Source organism: Lycorma delicatula, chromosome 1 (genome assembly GCF_047948215.1).
Source record: "Lycorma delicatula isolate Av1 chromosome 1, ASM4794821v1, whole genome shotgun sequence".
NCBI classification, from domain to species: domain Eukaryota; kingdom Metazoa; phylum Arthropoda; class Insecta; order Hemiptera; family Fulgoridae; genus Lycorma; species Lycorma delicatula.
The window spans coordinates 152,882,785-152,902,146 of NC_134455.1; the positions used below are offsets into that span (position 1 = coordinate 152,882,785).

The 19,362-nt window shown below is 33.4% G+C and overlaps 1 protein-coding gene across 2 annotated transcripts in view; it reads right to left on the reverse strand.

Moving 5' to 3' along the window:
- The window catches only part of LOC142324464 (uncharacterized), a 54,190-nt gene that overhangs the window by 32,021 nt on the left and 2,807 nt on the right, over nucleotides 1-19,362 (reverse strand). The window contains exon 2 of one of the 2 annotated variants that reach the window (XM_075365293.1): nucleotides 5,665-8,831. The exons of the other annotated variant lie outside the window; for it this stretch is intronic. Coding sequence (XP_075221408.1) covers nucleotides 6,224-8,831 — 2,608 coding nt within the window. The 3' untranslated portion in view covers nucleotides 5,665-6,223. Of the gene's footprint in view, nucleotides 1-5,664; nucleotides 8,832-19,362 lie in introns of those variants that run through there. 2 annotated transcript variants of the gene reach the window in all.

A 19,362-nucleotide genomic window follows, 5' to 3' on the forward strand; every position in this document is an offset into this window, starting at 1 on the left:
GTATTTAGATTGTAAGTAAAACCCATTATCTAAAATATGTTTAGCAAAATTAGAATTTTTGTGTTTATTATTTTTAATATTATAAATGTGTTCTTTTACATGTACAGCAAATTTACAATTGGTCATACAGACATATATCAAATCACAATCCTCACAACCCAGACTATATAACCCCTGTTTGTTTGTCTTATTATAATTATTATTAATATATTTATTTGTAGGGTAAGCAGGTGATAATTTTTTTACAGAATTTTTCCAATTTTTGACAATATGGAGTGTATTCATTTTTTATGTATATTTTTTCAGTTTTACTGGTAATAATTTTATTATTTATTCTATTGTATAATCTATTTATAGTACTAATATTATAACCGTTTGTAAGGGCTATATTTTTAATTATTTCTATTTCATTGTTTAAAAACTTGTTTTTTTAAATTTGTTAAAACTTAAGTTAAAATTATTAAAATCATATTTTAAATAATGTTATAAAACATTTTATATAAAAGTGCATCAAAACAGCCATCTTTTGTGACCATGGATGAAATGAATTATAGTTAATTATTGTATTAACAGAAGATTACAATATATTTCTAATTTTATTTTGTTGCATAATTTTATACTAAAAAATTTTAACAATTGTTATTTTCTGTTTCCATAGTAAATTTTATGTGTGTCAATTTTGTTAAATTCATTTAATATTGTATGTGATTCATTATGATTATTTTCATTATATATGATTATAGAGTATCATCAAACATAATGTTCATATAAAATTATTTTATTTTTGATTAGGATTTTTTTAATATTAATTGATATTTTTGACATAATTGCCAATAACGGTTCACCCATTGCTAAACTAAATGGTTGTTTTAAAAACTGATTATTAAAAGTAGAAAAGCTACATTCGCCAGTATAATTTAATTATATCAATTAATTCGTTTATATACTGTGTTTAAATATTTTTAAATGTCTTAATGTTAATAATACCTTTATGTTTTTCAATGTTTTATTTAATCTATATTTGAATACATATATCTGAAGATATAACTTTTGTATTATTATTTATGTTAATATTATGTAAAGGATCTATAATATTACACCCATTTTTATAAGAATATGTATTGTTTAATTTTATTAAATTTTTTAATGTATTTGCTAAAAATTTACTTAAAAAATATGTTGGTGAAAAGTCAATTAATGGTCTTATTGGTGTATTTTAGGTAAAGCTTTCATATTGGGAACATATGTATTAATATTTTTTTAAATTTATTTTTTGATTTATCATCATGTACAATATACGAGGTGTGGCTATTAAATAACGAGACTAATGCTACATAATATTTTATTTTAAATTTATACATATTTAATTATCCCCTTCAATATACACCTCCATATCCCTACAATGCTCCATGCGAATTTTCCATTGTTTGAAACAGTGCTGGAAGTCTTCTTCTTGAGCTCTTACATGACGCGTGCTGCTTTTTCTTTCACAGCTTCAACAATCTTAAATCTTGTTCCTTTTAATGCAGATTTGGTCTTGGAGGAGCAGATAAAAGTCACATGGTGCCAGGTCAGGTGAATAAGGCAGTTGGTCTAACACTGGGGGGATGTTATACTTGGTGCGTTGTCCTGATGAAGAACCCATGACTTCTTCCACAATTAGGTTGGGCAAGAACCTCAAGGTAGTAATGTTGATTAACAGTTTGACCTTCAAAACCCAGTGAAGGCACACAATTCCATGAATATCGAAAAAAAACAATCATCACTTTGAGTTTTGATTTCCTCATTCGAGCTTTTTTAGATCTCTGTGAAGTTCAGGCCATCCAAAAGCATGGATTGACGCTTAAGTTTCTGGATTATAAGTGAAAAACCAAGATTTCCACATGTTATCACTTTTGCAAGAAGTTTGGGTCATTTTCAATGGCATTCAAAGTGTTAGAACAAACATTTTCACGAGATTCTTTTTGTTTGCTTGTTAGAATTTTAGGCACCATTTTCGCATGTTATAGTTATGTAAAACTTGCATTACGAATTCTTTGTCAATATCTTCAGTTTCAGCAAATAGTTCACCGATGGCCAGATTGGATCAGATTACTTTTTCAATATTTTTATCAGTTTTTGACGTGGAAGGGCGACCCAGGCGAACATCATCTTCAATATCTTTTCGGCCATCTTGGAAACGCTTAAACCACTCAAAAATGCGTGCACGTGATACATTGCCATATACCTTTTTTAATAAAAAATAAGTTTCAGTAGCGATGTTTCCAAGTTTCATGTAAAATTTTGACAATTCTTTGCTCTAATAAAACACTTATTTTTCAGCAAAACAAAAAGCAGATCTCCAAACGAAGGCCACGGCCAGAATAATATGCATACAGAAACTGGAGAGTCAACAATCGAAAGAGAAGGCTTCACGCACACACCTGCGAATGAATTTGGCGCATGCGCAGTTCTTCTGTAGCAAAATTAGTCAATTTAATAGCCACACCTTGTATTTAGATTTATAAAAGACTAGCGTACCCCCGTCGCGGCTTCCCCCGCAATATTTTTTTGACAGCAAACTTATTTATAAATAAAAATTATTTAATCAAGAATATTATTTTACATTTTTATTAAATCCTAATAAAACTATAAATAAAATTTTTTATTACAAATATAGAAGGAATATACGATAATCAATGAATTTTTGCCCAACGCTTAAATATATATATATATATATATATATGACTCTGATAAGGGCCGATTTAGAATGGAGCACTTCAAATTGCTGTTTGAGATATTTTTATTTCAGTACTTCCTTATAAACTATAATGGAATTGTTTTTGTGGTGCTAGGAGAAAGGGTCTACCCTTTCTCCCTTTTACCATTTAATCCCTTTTCCCCCTTTCATTACCCCCTTTTCCCCTTTCCCTATTTTCCTTTAACATCCCCTTCCCCGTTATCCCAACTCTTTCCCTTTCCTTCTCCAGTTCCTCTTCCCTTTCCCATTCCTCTTTCCTCTTTTATTTTTTCTATTTTTCCCTTTCCATTTCATTTTCCCGTTTTCCCTTTTTTTCTTTTTTCCATTTTCCCCTTCTTCCCTTTTACTCTCTTCCTTTTTACTTTTTTAGACTTTTCCCTATTCCCTTTTCCGATTCTTCCCTTTCCCCTTTCTTCCCCGCGCGTAAATCGGTCCAGTAGTTTTTTAGTCTATAGCGGACACACATATCGGAAACATTGCAATGCAATCGTAAAATATTTAGTATAGCGTATGTTGCTTTTACGTCCAACAGATAGCGCTGTTATAAAAAAGACATGGTTTTTTTTTAAAAACCACGAAATTTAGTTTTTTATCGATTTTAACCCCTTAAAATCAAAATTTCGCAAAATCCTTTCTTAGAGCACGCCTATTTAAAGATACGAAGGTACCCTGAAAATTTCAAGTCTCTACCACCTATAATAGTTTTGGTTGCTTGTGAGTCAGTGAATCAGTTAGTACATATGTTAATGTATATGGACATATATATGTTAATGGGATTTTTGATTTTTATAATTTATTTATAAAATTATTGTTCTATATACATAGTAATGGGTGTACCTATCTTATCTGCTTTAACAATATGTACTTTAGTATTGACTAATTTAATTTTAATATTATTTTGTTTTTCTGTAGATGCCATATTACTTATTATGTCATTTGTGGATTTACCTTTTAACCAACATATTTTTTAAGTAAATTTTTAGCAAATACATTTAAAAATTTAATAAAATTAAACAATGCATATTCTTATAAATATGGGTATAATATTATAGATCCTTTACATAATATTAACATAAATAATAATACAAAAGTTATATCTTCAGATATATGTATTATGTATTCAAATATAGATTTAATAAAACATTGAAAAACATAAAGGTATTATTAACATTAAGATATTAAAAAACATTTAAAAAGATTTAAACACACAGTATATAAACGAATTAATTGATATAATTAAATTATACTGGCGAATGTAGCTTTTCTACTTTTAATAATCAATTTTTAAAACAACCATTTAGTTTAGCAATGGGTGAACCGTTATCCGCAATTGTCAGATATATCAATTAATATTAAAAAAAATCCTAATCAAAAATAAAATAATTTTATATGAACATTACGTTTGATGATACTCTATAATCATCAAAGAGATGATTATAAGGACCTGTCATAAGGACCTGACTTTGCCCTGTCATAAGGACCCCTTGCCACTAGCTCGTCGCTTTCTCATAAAAATTGAATATTGTAAAATTTGATGCACTTTTATATAGAGCCATACATTATTTAAAACATGATTTGAAAACAAAGTTTTAAAAAATTTAAAAAAAACAAGTTTTTAAACAATGAAATAGAAATAATTAAAAATATAGCCCTTACAAATGGTTATAATATTAATAATATAAATAAATTATACAATAGAATAAATAATAAAATTAATAAGATACAACAATATAAAATTATTACCAGATGAAACTGAAAAAATATACATAAAAAAATGAATACGTATTCCATATAGTCAAAAATTATTATCGAGCAATTCTCTTTGCCCTGTCATAAGGACCCCTTGCCACTAGCTCGTCACTTTCTCACAAAAATTGAATATTGTAAAATTTGAACTATTTATAAAAATGTGTTTATTTTCAGAATAAATTACAACGGATAGAAAATTTAATGTTTAATGCTTAAAAGTGTTTCCTAATCTCCCAAGGTTGGGAGATTTTTCTTTCCAAGTCTCCCAACCCAAAAGTAGGATTATTTACACATTTAATTTATCTGAAACTGTGGTGATTTTTCAAGCCAAATTAAACCTCATTGAATATTTGTATTCGATTGCCTACCAAAATTGTTATCACACAGCCCTCTTTATCTTCCACATTATTCCAAATACTTTATACTCTTTCTCAATTTAGGTTTTGGGGGTGTAATTCCAATTAGGTCTTTACTGAGGTGTTTACATAGGTGTCTGCAGAAGTGTCTACATACTGTTTAGTGGTTGTAAACGTTTTGTGCTAAACTTCATATGACTGTTGGTGATGTAGAAGTTTTGTTTTAGTAATCCCTTTGATGTCCAAGTGCCATATTTTTGTTATATTTCTGGTGTTTGCCTTTAATTTATATAGTTTGGTATAGGTAATGCATATTTACTGGTCATTATCATGTTACTTGTGAAGTCCATAAATTGAAATCCAGTAATTACCTGATCGTTTTTTTTTATATTTAATGGATGCAACTGTTTTAATAATACATTTATTTATTGTTTATTTATATTTCAAAGATTTTAACAAATTCACAGGATATTGTTTTACTATAAATGTTATATTTAATGTATGTAATCTTGTTTTCATTATATTTCAATAACCTTTTAATAAAGTTCTTTATTTATAATTATTTTGCTTATAAATAGGTTGGTTCAAAAGTGTAAATAGTTAAGGATAAGTTATTGTGTGTGTGTGTGTGTGTGTGTGTGTGTGTGTGTGTGTGTGTGTGTGTATATATATAAATTTTTATAATTTTGAATTGAAGGAAGTTTCTGAAAGAAAGATAGAAACCATAATATATAATTTGTTTATTTTTTTAATCATCTGTTTAATTCAGTTGTAACAATAACAAAAAATATTTAAAAAAATAAGTAATATAAAACCTAACACATTTACCAAATGAAATAAAGAAATTAAAGTAAATTTCAATCTATTTTGATATCATTTTCATTAGTGAGAACTTCATTAAAATTTAGAGCTTCTAATCTATCAAACAATCAATAACCTAATTAACTTGTTGCTCTACTGTTATAAATATTAATTAAGAGTTAAGTAATTTTCTGCACAACTAACAAAGTATAGAAAGTTTATATGCCAGTAGAAGTATATAATAGTTTGAATAACTATCACTGTGATAGTAATATGAAAGTAACGATCACTAATGAGATAGTAACTATCACTACTGTATGTAATATGAAAGGCTCATAAAGTAAGCTGAATTTTCTGCTTAATGACTACTAAAAAAGCAGATCAGTATCAGATACCAGCCAGTAATTTTTTACAAACCACTAAAAAATAACACTGCCCTGTATTTTTCATCACTTTCTACATATAATATCTTTGTTGAGATAACATTATCCAATCCACATAGTAGGCAACACAAATTATATTCACATCGAATCAGATGTAATGTTTGCTATTTTCAGAGGCTTCTGTAATCATGAAACTAGCATGCTAAGATTTTATTTTGAATATTTTCTTTGAATTTTTCAAATGTCGCATCAAAAAATATAGATCGATAACTATTGTAGAAAGAGTAATATTCTTTTAAAAATTGGCATGTTATTGTTACCTTTGAGGGTTTAATTACTTGACTGCCATGATATTTTAATAAATTATTATTCATCCTTTTTACAGTTCCACTTCGATTTCTTGGAAGACAGTTGCCAAATAATTGTTTTCCAACAGAAGATACAGGAATAATTAGTAGATATTCACTTATTTCAGTTAAAGAAATTTCACATCCTCCCTGACCACCACGTCCAGGAATACCATCTTTTCCATTACTTCCAGCTATCCCATCTTTTACTTTTATTGACACTCCATCATTATTAGCACCTAAATTATACAGTTTGACAGTTCCATTTTTACCACCTTTACCCCCTTCACCACCAGCTCCGCTGTCACCACCGGGGTCACCGAAAGTACCTTGAAGCACAGTTTTTTTTACAAACCTATTATAGATTAAAAGAATGGTTTTGCTAGTGCCGCTGAGCGTTTCTGAGTATTTTACGCCATTCCTTCCATCGCTCCCTTGTAAACCATCACCTCCATCTCCGCCGGTTTGACCGTCTCCACCGTTAGCACTTATAATCAAATTGCGCCCATTTTCAAATGTCATACCTATACCTATAAAAATCCCTGCATTTTCACCATCAGCACCGTCTTTACCTATTTCTCCCGTGACGGCTTTCGGTGGTAGTACTTTATTACCTGGACGACCGTCAACGCTTATTCTTCTACTACCGATAACGTTCCACATAGGCGCTATAATCAATATTTCTTTTCCTTTCAGATAATCTTGGTCGAGATCTTTATCTATGAATACAGTGTGCAATGCTATTATCACTAATCTGTTAGTTTCAACGTCGTTTTTAAAATGTCGATCTTCAATTTCAGATAACCGCACTATGTATCCTGAGAAGTGTAACGTATCATTAATATAATAACTTTTAGTCTCTGTTTTAATTGCTAAATCCGTAGCCGACGATAGAATTTTCATCGTGAGCTCGTTTAATTTCACATCGCCGTATTTTTTACTTAAATTAAGAAAAGTCAATAAATTAGGTAACGTGTGTTCATTTATGGTATTTCCTTCATAGGTATCGGCCCAAGGAGTGATTACCGGAAGATAAAACATTTTTTTATAATTTTGAATTTCGTAACTCGTTAAAGCACGAAAAGCATCTTCAATTAAATAATTATTTACAGTTTCATTATGTATAAAATCGGATAACATATGAAATGAACCGGACCATCCACTTAGTTTATATTCGGGTGATTTTAGAAAATTATCTAAATTATCTAAGAAATTGATTAAAATACCTGCTTTATTTAAATTATTTTTGCACTTATCGCTAATGTTTTTGAAGTCCATAAAACTTTTTATAACGTTAAAGTACTGTTTTGCGTTTGCAGCAGAGTGGGTTTCATTTATTAAACGATAAGTATTATCTTTTAATCTTTTTATTTCGTCTATTCTTTCGTCCATTAGTTTTATTTCATTTAACTTATTTTCGTAAACGGTTACAATATACTTTGAAAGTAGATCTGATAACGATATGATATATTCTTTTCCTAGTGAAAATAATTCATTTAGGTAATTTTTTGCTTGATCTGATACCGAATAACCGAAATCGTTTTCGTTTATTAAAGAAAAATTGATATCCGATAGTAATGCTTTCCTCAGGGTCGACCTTTCCGTCATCAAATCACTTATATTTATCAACGGTCCTTCCTGGGTGGGTTTTCTAAATAATAATATTCTTGTTTTTGGGCGCCCTAATATAGTACTTATTATATCGATCGCATCTTTGTGATCTTTTTTACCTTCCAAAGAAGGAGAGTGTTTTTCCATACTCGACTTAACTTCTTTTAAAAAATCGCATATTTGATCTACCGAAAATTCCTCGCACACTTTCACCGTGGCATTATCTTTAACGACATAAGAATTTCCTTTTGTTGCTACTAAGTAAAAACTTTTCTTATAGTAATCAAAATGTTTCACAAAACTCGTGGTATGTTTTAAAAGATCGGTGAAGTCGTCTCTGTATGACCCTTTCATTAATGATGTTTCTGGTATTACTAAAGCAATTTTTATTTTTTCAGTTTGATTTAAAATTTTTTTCATCGAAGATGCGGCTATCAGTTCGTGCATAGTACTTCGAGTGTCTCTGAAGCCAGGACTATCGCAAATCATATTTCTTGTATCCGAATCTATTATCAATTCGGGAAATAATGTTTTTGATTCTATTATTTCATTACCGATTTTATCGTTACCTGCGATAATAAAATTTCCAGAATTCGATGGTGTTTCAACGGAGGTTAGTTTTTCTACATCTGTTAAAAACTGGGCTAGAGTACTTTTCCCGGCTCCAGGATTGCCTAGTAATATAACCATATTCACAGATTTCTTTTCTTGTGCTTTAGAGAATGTATTTAATTGATCATTCAATGTATAAAAAATATCGCTATAATATTCAATTAATTCAAATTTTCTTATAAATTCCGGTCCGATTACTTTACATTCTTCGATTAATTCATTAGGTTCTTCTCTGCAACAATAAACAAGGATCGTTACATTATTTTTTTGTCGGAAACATACTAAAGTGACTGAAATATAGTGCTTTAGCTAAAACAAAAATTAAACAATTTAAGTAATTATCGACAATAACCTTGTACTGGATAGTAAAGTATAATCTAAAAAAGTAAAATATTCCAAGACTATATATAAAAAGAATTACAAACAATAATATAGTTTCGTGGCTTGGCGAGTACTTCGTAGGTAGTGGCAATAGAATTTAGAATTTGTAACATAATATAAATATCCAATACGGTTTTCCAAAATCATTATACATTTATAAATACATATACATGTATAATTGATATTTAGAATAAGCATATTGTTGTAAGATTATAATACGTTATTGTTTACAATATTATAAAAAACTTTCCCGCCTAGAACTATAGCTGAGCTATAGCTTTAGAAGTGAAGGTATTATAATTGGTCAAATTTGAGCTAATGCGGATTTCACCGGATCTTGACGTTTTGACAACTAAGGAACTGAAAAATTACAAAAACCGGATGGAAATGCTCGCATGTATGTGTTTGTTCAGTGTTTCACACCTTATTTCTTCAGAACTATTCTACCGATTTTGGCTAAACTTTTGTCAGACTTCTATAGATGGGGGATGCCATTAAATTTTCACCCTCAGCATCTCGAGATTTCGTCTAATTAAGGTTTTATTTTTCTTAAGCACATTTTTTAACAGTTAAAAAATAATATTTCCGAAAAACATTTTTCAAAATCGCACCCCTACCCCAATAAATGCTCTAAATAAACTAATTGCTGAGTGGGTATAGTGGGTCAGTAGTACTCCCTCTCACCACAAGGAGCGCTAGCGTAGCACTGACGAACAGCTGCTGTAGTAGTCTTTTTTCTGTTTTAGCCTCCTAAACCACCTAAGATATTACTTTAGAGGATGATAAATATCAATGTAAATGAAGTGTAGTCTTGTACAGTCTCAGGTCGATTTGCGATGAGTTCACCACTGGACCAATACAGTGGGTTTGCTATGTTGAAACGTCTCAGGTGAACGGTAGAATTAAATTATTTATTTAATGTGTAAAAAAGTATTTCAAGTGACAGCTAGTGCTGTCACCCGCGCAAATGAAATACGATATGCGGGCGTGCTTTAGTTAGAATCATTTAATTAAATAAACAAAAATTATATTTAAATAAAATGATAAATATTTTAAATTAAGTTGTGAGTGTATGTGTGTATAAGCTGCGCATCAGATTAAACCGCGTCGGAAAAGTTCTACAACTGTGTCGTCAGCTTTTTTTGTTTGTTCTAACATAACAGTAACTTAACGTTTCAGTATTTGTTATTTTCTAAATTAGTTTTGGAAATTTCCAGATTGTTAACTTCTTGCCCACGGTAATAATAATTTTTTTTTAATTGGGTTCCCTCCACCACCCCTTCTGAGATCCCTTACCACCGTAGACGGACAGAAATAAAATGGCAGGCAGCTTGAAAAATCACTATAGGATATAAGAAAAGATGATGCAACATAACAGTTAAAAGCTGTGGTGTGCTGTGTTTGAAGCAAGTAATACTTAAGAATAGAAAAGAGAAAATAGAAATAGTCATATATAAAGGTGTCCCATAATGATGGGACACAATTTATTTGTAATTTGGAGGGACATGAGTAATCATGTATGTTAATCTTCTTGAATGCCAATGCATGTGGGTTTTTATCATTATTTGTTGAAAGTGTTTAGTCCTTGATGATGATGATGATTTCCAAAGGAAATTGCGTATGTTTTAGAGCCGTACTTTGTTTCTCAAGACTCGATATTCGCAGCACAAAGGTAATTTAGACAACAACGTGTTGCAAACGCCATACAACAAAGTCCAAACAAGTCTACCCGTCGATTGTATCAGGAAGTGAATTTTCCCCGTAGTAGCGTCCATAGGATTATAAGACAAGACCTGCACTTGTATCCGTATAAGATACAGGTAGCACAGCAGTTGTTCTCGCCAGATAGGCTAGTCGAAAAAAGTTCTGCGATACGCTCTTGTAAGTGCAACGAGGACGAAACATTTCTAGAGAACCTAATCTTGTCAGATGAGGCCAATTTCCAATTATCTTTAAGAAACTGTACGTTTTGACTCCACTTTAAGAAAAACTGTACGTTTTTTGGGTCAAGAAAACCCTCGCAATGTGCACGAAAAACCTTTGCTAGTGTCAAAGTTACCGTTTGATGTGCCGTGACTCTTGCATGTGTCATCGGTCCGTACTTTTTCGAGGTCAGACATGGTTCTACCGTTACCGTTAATAGAAGCGCTATAAACACATGCTCAATACCGTTTCTCATTCCTGAATCAGAATATCGTGGTCTTTCAGAAATGTGGATGCAAAAGAACGGCGCTAGCTGTCACACAGCGCAACAGCTTACGGCAACTGAATGCCAACACTTCCCTGGGCACCTCATTTCACGATTTGGTGACATCAATTGGCTAGCTAGATCACCAGATCTATCACCAGCAGACTGCTTCCTTTGGGATTACCTGAAGAAGAGACAATACACCAACAAACCGTGAAACAATTGATGCACTGAAGGAAGAAATCAGAAGGGAAATTGCAGCCATTCCAGTTGACACACTCCACCGCACCATTCTACAGCTTAAAGACAGAGCCCAAAAATGTTCCCGTAGTAATGGAGGCCACCTGAAGGACGTGATTTAATGAAGTGTGCAAAACTCCTGTATGTCACGTATGTATTCACCATAGTTTGCAATAAAAATTATTATTTTAACTCCTAGATATTTGTATTTAAAATGTATTTAAAACACTTGTGTAGATGTTTTTTTCTAATTATTCATTAGTTAACGATACCATGCAGCAGCTTAATAAACCCTTTTTCCTCACATCTAATTCCGAAATCTAAGTCTGAAATGAATCCGCTAGCGACTTAGTTGTGTGTTCATTAGGATATAGTTCGTTGTTAATACATAGATAAAAGATTTGATGAGATCTACAGTTATTAGCTATTCTTAGAGAGATAGAAGCATTTCCAGGAAGTAAACGATAGAAATAATGCAACTCGAATACTGTCCTTGATTTCAAAGATGGTAATTTAAACTGTTTTTGAAGAGAACATTGTGAGTGTTATAACTACAGTGCAATCATTTATATTAAATAATGCATTTTTCATGCGCTAAAAATTTCCATTCTCATGGGGCAAAATGATCAAAACAGTGTATGCTCGTCATCTTCCCCACTAAAAGGAAAATATATAATGGGTGGAGCTCTTCTCATTCAAAACCTTCTAGCCTCCAAAACCTCAATAAAGATACCTAATCTATTCAGGAAAGCGGGTAAGACCTAGTTGAAAACAAGAAGACGAATAACAAAATATTTTAAAAAATGTTATATCCTGGACTAACTTATCAGAGTACCTAAGATGGGTAAAGAAATAATTAAAAATGTTCCATAATATCATATTTTCATCCTCTATAATAATAAACAGAGTCGCTTCTCGGCCTCTAGCCCCAGACACTTAACTTTTTTTTTTTCTAATTGTCTGATTCGTTAGGCGTTGCTAGAGATAATAATACTATCATTTTAGACCAGATAAATCTTTAGCAAGGTTATTCGCCACAATTTTCTGCTATACTTATCTTCTTCTCTGTATTAGGCAATTCTGGTCAATAGGTCGTTTACTTCCCAAGGTCAGTATGTCCTACCTCTTCGTTGAGTCGAGCTTTGGTCTTGTCTGCTGGCTCAGCCGGTCTGGGGCTAGGCAACTGACTGTGGTTTTGCCAGCGGAACTGGCAAACTGGATTTTTTTTCACAGAATAGCTAAAAAGAGCAATTGTTTATGGTTTGACCTGGATCAGCCATCTCTTATAAATATCTCCATCCATACTTTGTTGGTCCAGCTATTACTATCTGCCCTCTTACTTAGGTAGGTTGTGAGGTCAAAGCTAATAAGATCTGATGCAGGTCAAGGAAGCGATCGCTTTTTCTCTCATATGTGGCCGCCGGGGTGTGCCTTGTTGAGGATTTACGATTTAAGGAGCACTTGAAATACATCGCAGGGAAGGCTTCTTTGGTATTCGACGTGTGTCAATTCTGCTTGGGGTCTTAATTTTAAAACCATGAGTATCCTTTACAAGGGCGTATGCGAGGCGATTATGTTGCATGCTGTAACGGTGTGGGCGGGAAGGCGAAAATTTAAGAGTTATCGGGATATTTTGTTGAAACTCAACGCGTTTTGCTATTGAAAGTGACTAGGGTCATCGAACGATCTCTCGAGAGGCAGTCTTGGTGATTGCAGGTGTAAAACCATGTAAAACCAAACCAGTAGACTTATCTTACGTCAGAGAGGAAGCAGCGTTATGTTGCTAAGAACTCTGGTGAGTTGACTTCGGAGAGAATGAGGGAGATCGAACAACATGGCTTTGATTTGGGGCAGGCCAAATGGAATGAGACAGTAAATAGGCGTTATACACATGGTCTCTTCCCCGATATTAGAAGTTTACGGGATGCCACTTTATGTCCGAATAAATTTGTGACGCAGTTTCTGTCTGGGCATGGTGCTTTTAGGGGTAGGCTGGCTCAGTTCGGTCTGGTGGATTTGGGATTATGTTCTCAGTATCAGGTGTTGGATGACGTCTTTCACGTATTGTGTCAGTGTATCAAGTATGATTTGAAAGGTACAGAGGTTATTTTCAGGCTTGGTGTTATCGGGTCGACGTTTGATTTACGAGAAAAGTAGAAAAACAGGCCCAGTGGTGTATAATAGAGGAGTTTATAAAGTTTTTTGTTTTGGAGAAAATTGCTGAGGGCGTCTGAGTCCCGTTTGAGCTTTTCCTCCTTTTACGATTTTTTAGTTTAACCGTTTTAGATTTGTTTTCGTTGTTAGTAATTTTTCCCTTAGTTGTTTATTGTTGTTGCGACACGTGCACGTTTAGTTTTCGTTTTTGGGGTTTGTGTGGTGTTGCGTGGGGTTTTTGTTTCGTTTTTATTATTTTGGGCTTTTGGGCTCATGATTTCTATCTCGGTCAACTTCGATTTTAGGGTTTTGTTCGTTTGTCTTGTGTCTAAGGTAAGCTATCAGTTTAAGACACCGATGAAAATGTTATTGCGGCATTTGCATCGGTGGCATCCTGACAGAGCCCGCGCTAATGACTGAGAAATGTCAATTAGTTTGAGGGTCTGAAGATGACCTCCAGTAAAGCCCATCTCAGAGCTAGATACGGAGGAGTAGCCTCTCTCTTTTTTCTGTTTAGCCTCTGGAACCACTGTAAGTTATTACATCAGAGGATGAATGAGGATGACGTGTATGGATTTAAATGAAGTCTTTTACGGTCTCAGATCGACCCGTTCCTGTGATGTGTGGTTAACTGAAAAACCCAGCCACCAAAAAAACCAGCATCCACGATCTAGTATTCAAATCCGTATAAAAGTAACTGCCTTTGCTAGGATTTGAACTTTAGAACTCTCGACTTCGAAATCAGCTGATTTGCGATGACGACTAGACCAACCCCGGTGGGTTACGGAAGGGATGACCAGACGACCGGAATTGTCAGATGGCGGGATCTTCCTCTTCAAGGTCAGGATGATGAATTTTTATCGATAACCGGCCATCCAATTGGTTATGTTTCGTTGCAACGGTATTTGGATGTACTCCTTGATGAGAATTTCAGATTCAGGGAGCACTTTCGATTCAGGGAGTGTCGTTAAAAAGGCGTGCGACGCCCTCTTCGGCATCCTGATTGAAGTCTAATTTTAAAACAATGAAAATTTTATGTAAAGGTGTATGCGAGGCAATTATGCTTTACGCAGCACCTGCTTGGGTGAAACAGAATTAGGTATAAAAGCTACCGCGATACTCTGTTGCGGTCTCAGCACCTCCTGTTATTGTGAGGGGAGACGATAGGACTATTTCACGTGCGGCAGTTCTAGTTATCGCGGGTGTTAAACCAATTGACGTCCTTGAGATGATGCATATCATGTGCTGTATGTCTGCTGAAAATATGATTAGGCATCGACAGGTGGTCTGGGAACTTGAGGGTTTTAGTCTGGATCTGCAGGCTAACGGAAAAGTTAGAGATGAGTGGAGCATTGTTGAAAGCCCCTGAAAGGGCTAAAAAGTTTTTTAACCTTCGAAAGGACTGCAGAGGATGTTTAGTGTAGAATAGTAGCCTGGGTGTTTAGGGACCCGTTTGGATGCTTTACCGCCACAGTAGGCGTATTCGGCATTTGTGCCCGGTTGTTGTTTATTATGTTTGTGGATTGATTTATCGGTAATTTTGAATGCTTTGGTGTAGTAGATCAAAATCGCGATCAAAAATTGTTCGCAATTTTTGAGAGTACGATGTTAATATTTTTATATAGTTATATTTCTAAATCTTTATTGGTATCAATTTTTTGTTTCAATTTAGGTGAGTTTGAAAAATATCTTTTGTTTGTTGATGGGTTTCAACCGATGGAAATGTCTTTCGAGATATTTGCATCGGTGCCATCCTGACAGAGGATGTAGTGATGACTGAAATATGTAATCAGGTATTGAGGTCTAGATGACCTCTGGTAAAGCCCATTAAGGCTAGGAATGGAGGGGTGGTGTAGCGACTGAGATCGTTACAAGGTGGTATGTTCTCCTATGGGGGTCAGGATGATGAATCTGATAAATATATGCTAAATGGGCTTAGTAAGTATTCTTTCTAATGAATGTGGTAAAATCCCTAGAAATGACAACACACCTGTTGGTGGGTGGTTGACCTGCGATGAAACATCTAGTATTCATGGAGTTTTATTGCCTTCAGATTCTGTCTCTTCTGTTTCTTATTCTTCTCTTGCCCCATCTATCTTTGCGATTCAGACAGATATGGATGAGACTGCAAAAGATAGGACAGTATTCCATGTGTTGGCGATTGTCATTGTGGATCCCTTCTTGATAAATTGCTTGATACAATTGAAATTGAATTTCAAAATTAATGCACTAGAGAATTCATACTAATATGAATTCAGAGATTGTTGAGTTGCAAAAGGTAAATGTAAGTATTGGGTCATAGATTGAATGTTGCTCTGATTAGTGGAAATCATATTTCTCCTATGTTGCTGAGTACCCCAAGTACTTGAGTACAGAAGAATAATAGTCCTTTTTCAAAATTAGGGTAATATCTCCTAATTTCAAGCAGCCTTCTTACCATTGCTCTGAAGTTAAGTTTCCTTCTGTTGATATTGAATCACCCAGTTAATAGTAATCCTGTTCCATCTATTTCTATTGAGAGTAACTGGTTTGTGGTTAAGGGAAGTAGAAAATCAAGGAGGAAAGTTGTCTAAGGTAGAACGGCTAAGGTGAATAATAAAAACACTGTTTCTGGAACTGCTAGTGACTACACCAAACTAGCAAGACCCAAATACAGAAGAGTTTTTGTTACTAGATTTGATCCCTCTACTTCATTTAAAGTCGTTAGAAATCTGGTGAGAGAATCAGTATATGTCGATGTTGCTTGTACTAAGCTGAAAACCAAGAAAGAAGGGTATATATTTTTTTCATCTTGTTGTTACAGATAAGTACTTTGAGAAAGACATGTCTTCTGATATATGACCTTCTGGTACTTTAATTTTGCCATCCTATGGCTCATTAAGATATGAGCAGAAATTTGTACCTTGGAAAGTCCAAGGAGGAGAGCAATATTTTTCTAACTGATAGTGAAGATAAATAATTTGAGGGTATTATATCAAAATGTTAGGAGTCTTCAAATTCATATAATGTAATTGATGTCATAGTATAAATTTTTAATAATTCTCCTTTGAATTCTATTATTATTTAGTGGACCACTTCAATGTTTATAGGGCTGGTCATAACTTCTTTAGATCAGCCAAGAAGTATAGCGATGGAGTGGTACTTGCAGTGCACTCCAATGTAACTTCCTTTAGGCGCCCTGACTTGAAGCCATCTGGGTGGAAGTATATTTATGTGGAGGGGATATTCTTCTTCTTGGGAACTGTTACCTCAATCCTGATAATAAGCCTGAAATCATGTCAGAGCATTCATTGTTGATAAGATCGACATTAGTTCTTATAACGTTGTTGTCATTGGTGATTTTAATGTCCCAAATATAAATCGGATAGTAAAAGTATTGGGTCCACTTTTACGCTAAGAAGAAGGTGATAAATTACTTAACTTTATGGATGACCTTAACTTAGATCAGTATAAATTCCATTTACCTTTTGGAGGTTCTTCCATCTTAGATCTTAATTTCGCTAAGAGTTACATCTCAGGAGACCATCCAGAAATGGCCGACCTCAAATACACTATTAATAATATGCATCACCTCTCATGATACAAACAAAGCAATTAGTTAATAAAAACAAATATAACAGATAATAAAAGTAATAATTTTTTTTGTCTTCAGTCATTTGGCTGGTTTGATGCAGCTCTTCAGATTCCCTATCTAGTGCCAGTTTTTTCATATCAGTATACCTCCTACATTCCTAACAACTTGTTTTACATATTCCAAATCCTACTTGCCTGCATAACTTTTTCCATCTAGGTCCCTCCAATATCAAAGTGAATATTTCAGGATGCCTTCTGAAATAAAGTCTGTCTCTTCTTTTAGCTATATTTTTCAAATCTTTCTTCAATTTGCCACCACACCTCTTCATTTGCCGCTTTATCCACCCACCTTGATTTTTAACATTCTCCTATATAACCACATTTCAAAAGCTAGTAATTTTTTTCTTCTCTGGTACTCTGATCATCCAAATTTCACTTCCATATAAAGCTATGCTGCAAACATATACTTCCAAAAATGCTTTCTTGATGTTTAAATTAATTTTTGATGTAAGCAAATTATATTTCTGACTGAAAGCTCATTTCACCTGTGCTATTAGGCATTTTTAATTGCTCCTGGTTTGTCCATCTATAGCAATTCTACTTCTCAAATAACAAAATTCTTCTACCTCAATAGGCTTTTCTCATCCTATTTTTATATTCAGTGGTCCATCTACTTTATTTCTACTACATTTCATTACTTTCGTTTTGTTCTTGTTTATTTTCATATGGTAGTTCTTCCATAAGACTTCATTCATGCTATTCATTGTTTCTTCTAAATCTGTTTTACTTTCAGTTAGAATTACTATATCATCAGAAAATCGTAGCATCTTCATCTTTTCATCTTGCACTGTTTCCAGATCTAAACTGTTCTTTAAAACATCATTAACTGCTAGTTATATGAAAAGAATAAAACATAAAGGGGAACATCCTAGTCTGACTCCCTTTTTTATTACTGCTTCTTTCTTATGCTCTTCAATTATTACTGTTGTAGTTTGGTTCCTGTAAATGTTGGCATTTGTTCTATCTCTATACTTGAAACCATCATATTTTTAAATGTTAATATTTTATTCGTCTACATTATCAGATGCCTTTTCTTAGTCTATAAGTGCTATGTATGTTGGTTTGTTTTTCTTTAATCTTCCTTCTAATATTAACCTAAGCACTAAAATTATTTCCCTTGTTCCTATACTTTTCCTGAAACCAAACAGTTCTTCTCCTTACACTTCTACCATTCTCCACTCAATTCTTCTGTACAGAATTTTAGTTAAAATTATTTATGTGTGAGTACTTAGGCTAATTGTACTGTATTCTACATTTATCTGCTCCTGCTTTCTTTGGTATCATGACAATAACACTCTTTTTGAAGTTGACAGAATTTCCCCTTTTTCTATCGTTTAATTTCCCTTATCTATCGCTTCCTCACCAGCACTGTGCAGTAATTCTGCACATATTCCATCTATTCCAGGAGCCTTTTTCCCATTCAAATCCTTTAATGCTCTATTAAATTCAGATCTCAGTATTTTATCTCCCTTTTCATCCTCTTCCTCTTCTTCCTCTGTAACACCAGTTTCTGATTAATTTCCTCCATATAACTCTTCAATGTATTCCATCCACCTATCGACTTTTCTTTCACATTATAAATCAGTATACCATCTTTATTTAACACATTATTAGATTTTAACTTATGTATTTCAAAATTCTCCTTAACTTTCCTGCATGCTCCTATTTTACCAATGATAATTTCTCTTTCCATTTTATATAACCTTCAAACTGACCAAGTTGTCCAAGCAACCTCCTCCAAATTGCTTCATAGCAGTTTTAAATGAAATAGCACCAACTGAAACGCCAGAGACTACGTTTTCAGATTGAATGAAACTATCACCTATCTCAAGACCAGATTGTGAACATTCATAATCTCTTTCCCGAGCAAGGCTTTTGACTCAAGAAGTCAAAAGCTAAAAAATCTTAAGTCAGACCACTGGTGAGGTCGGAGCAAATCTCTTCTCGAACCTGCCAGAGGATCTAGAAAAATTTTTGGCCTCACGAACCTATGAAATGGGGACAATATAACAAAGGAAACGTCCTTACTTAGCCGACAGTGGCACTACTGCAACACACTATGCGGCTGCGTAGCCCAAACTCCATGCAGCTCAGGTTGACTGACATCCACTGATCATTGTCAGCCTCGATGACATGAAAGTAGGCACACTATACTTGTAGGATGCAA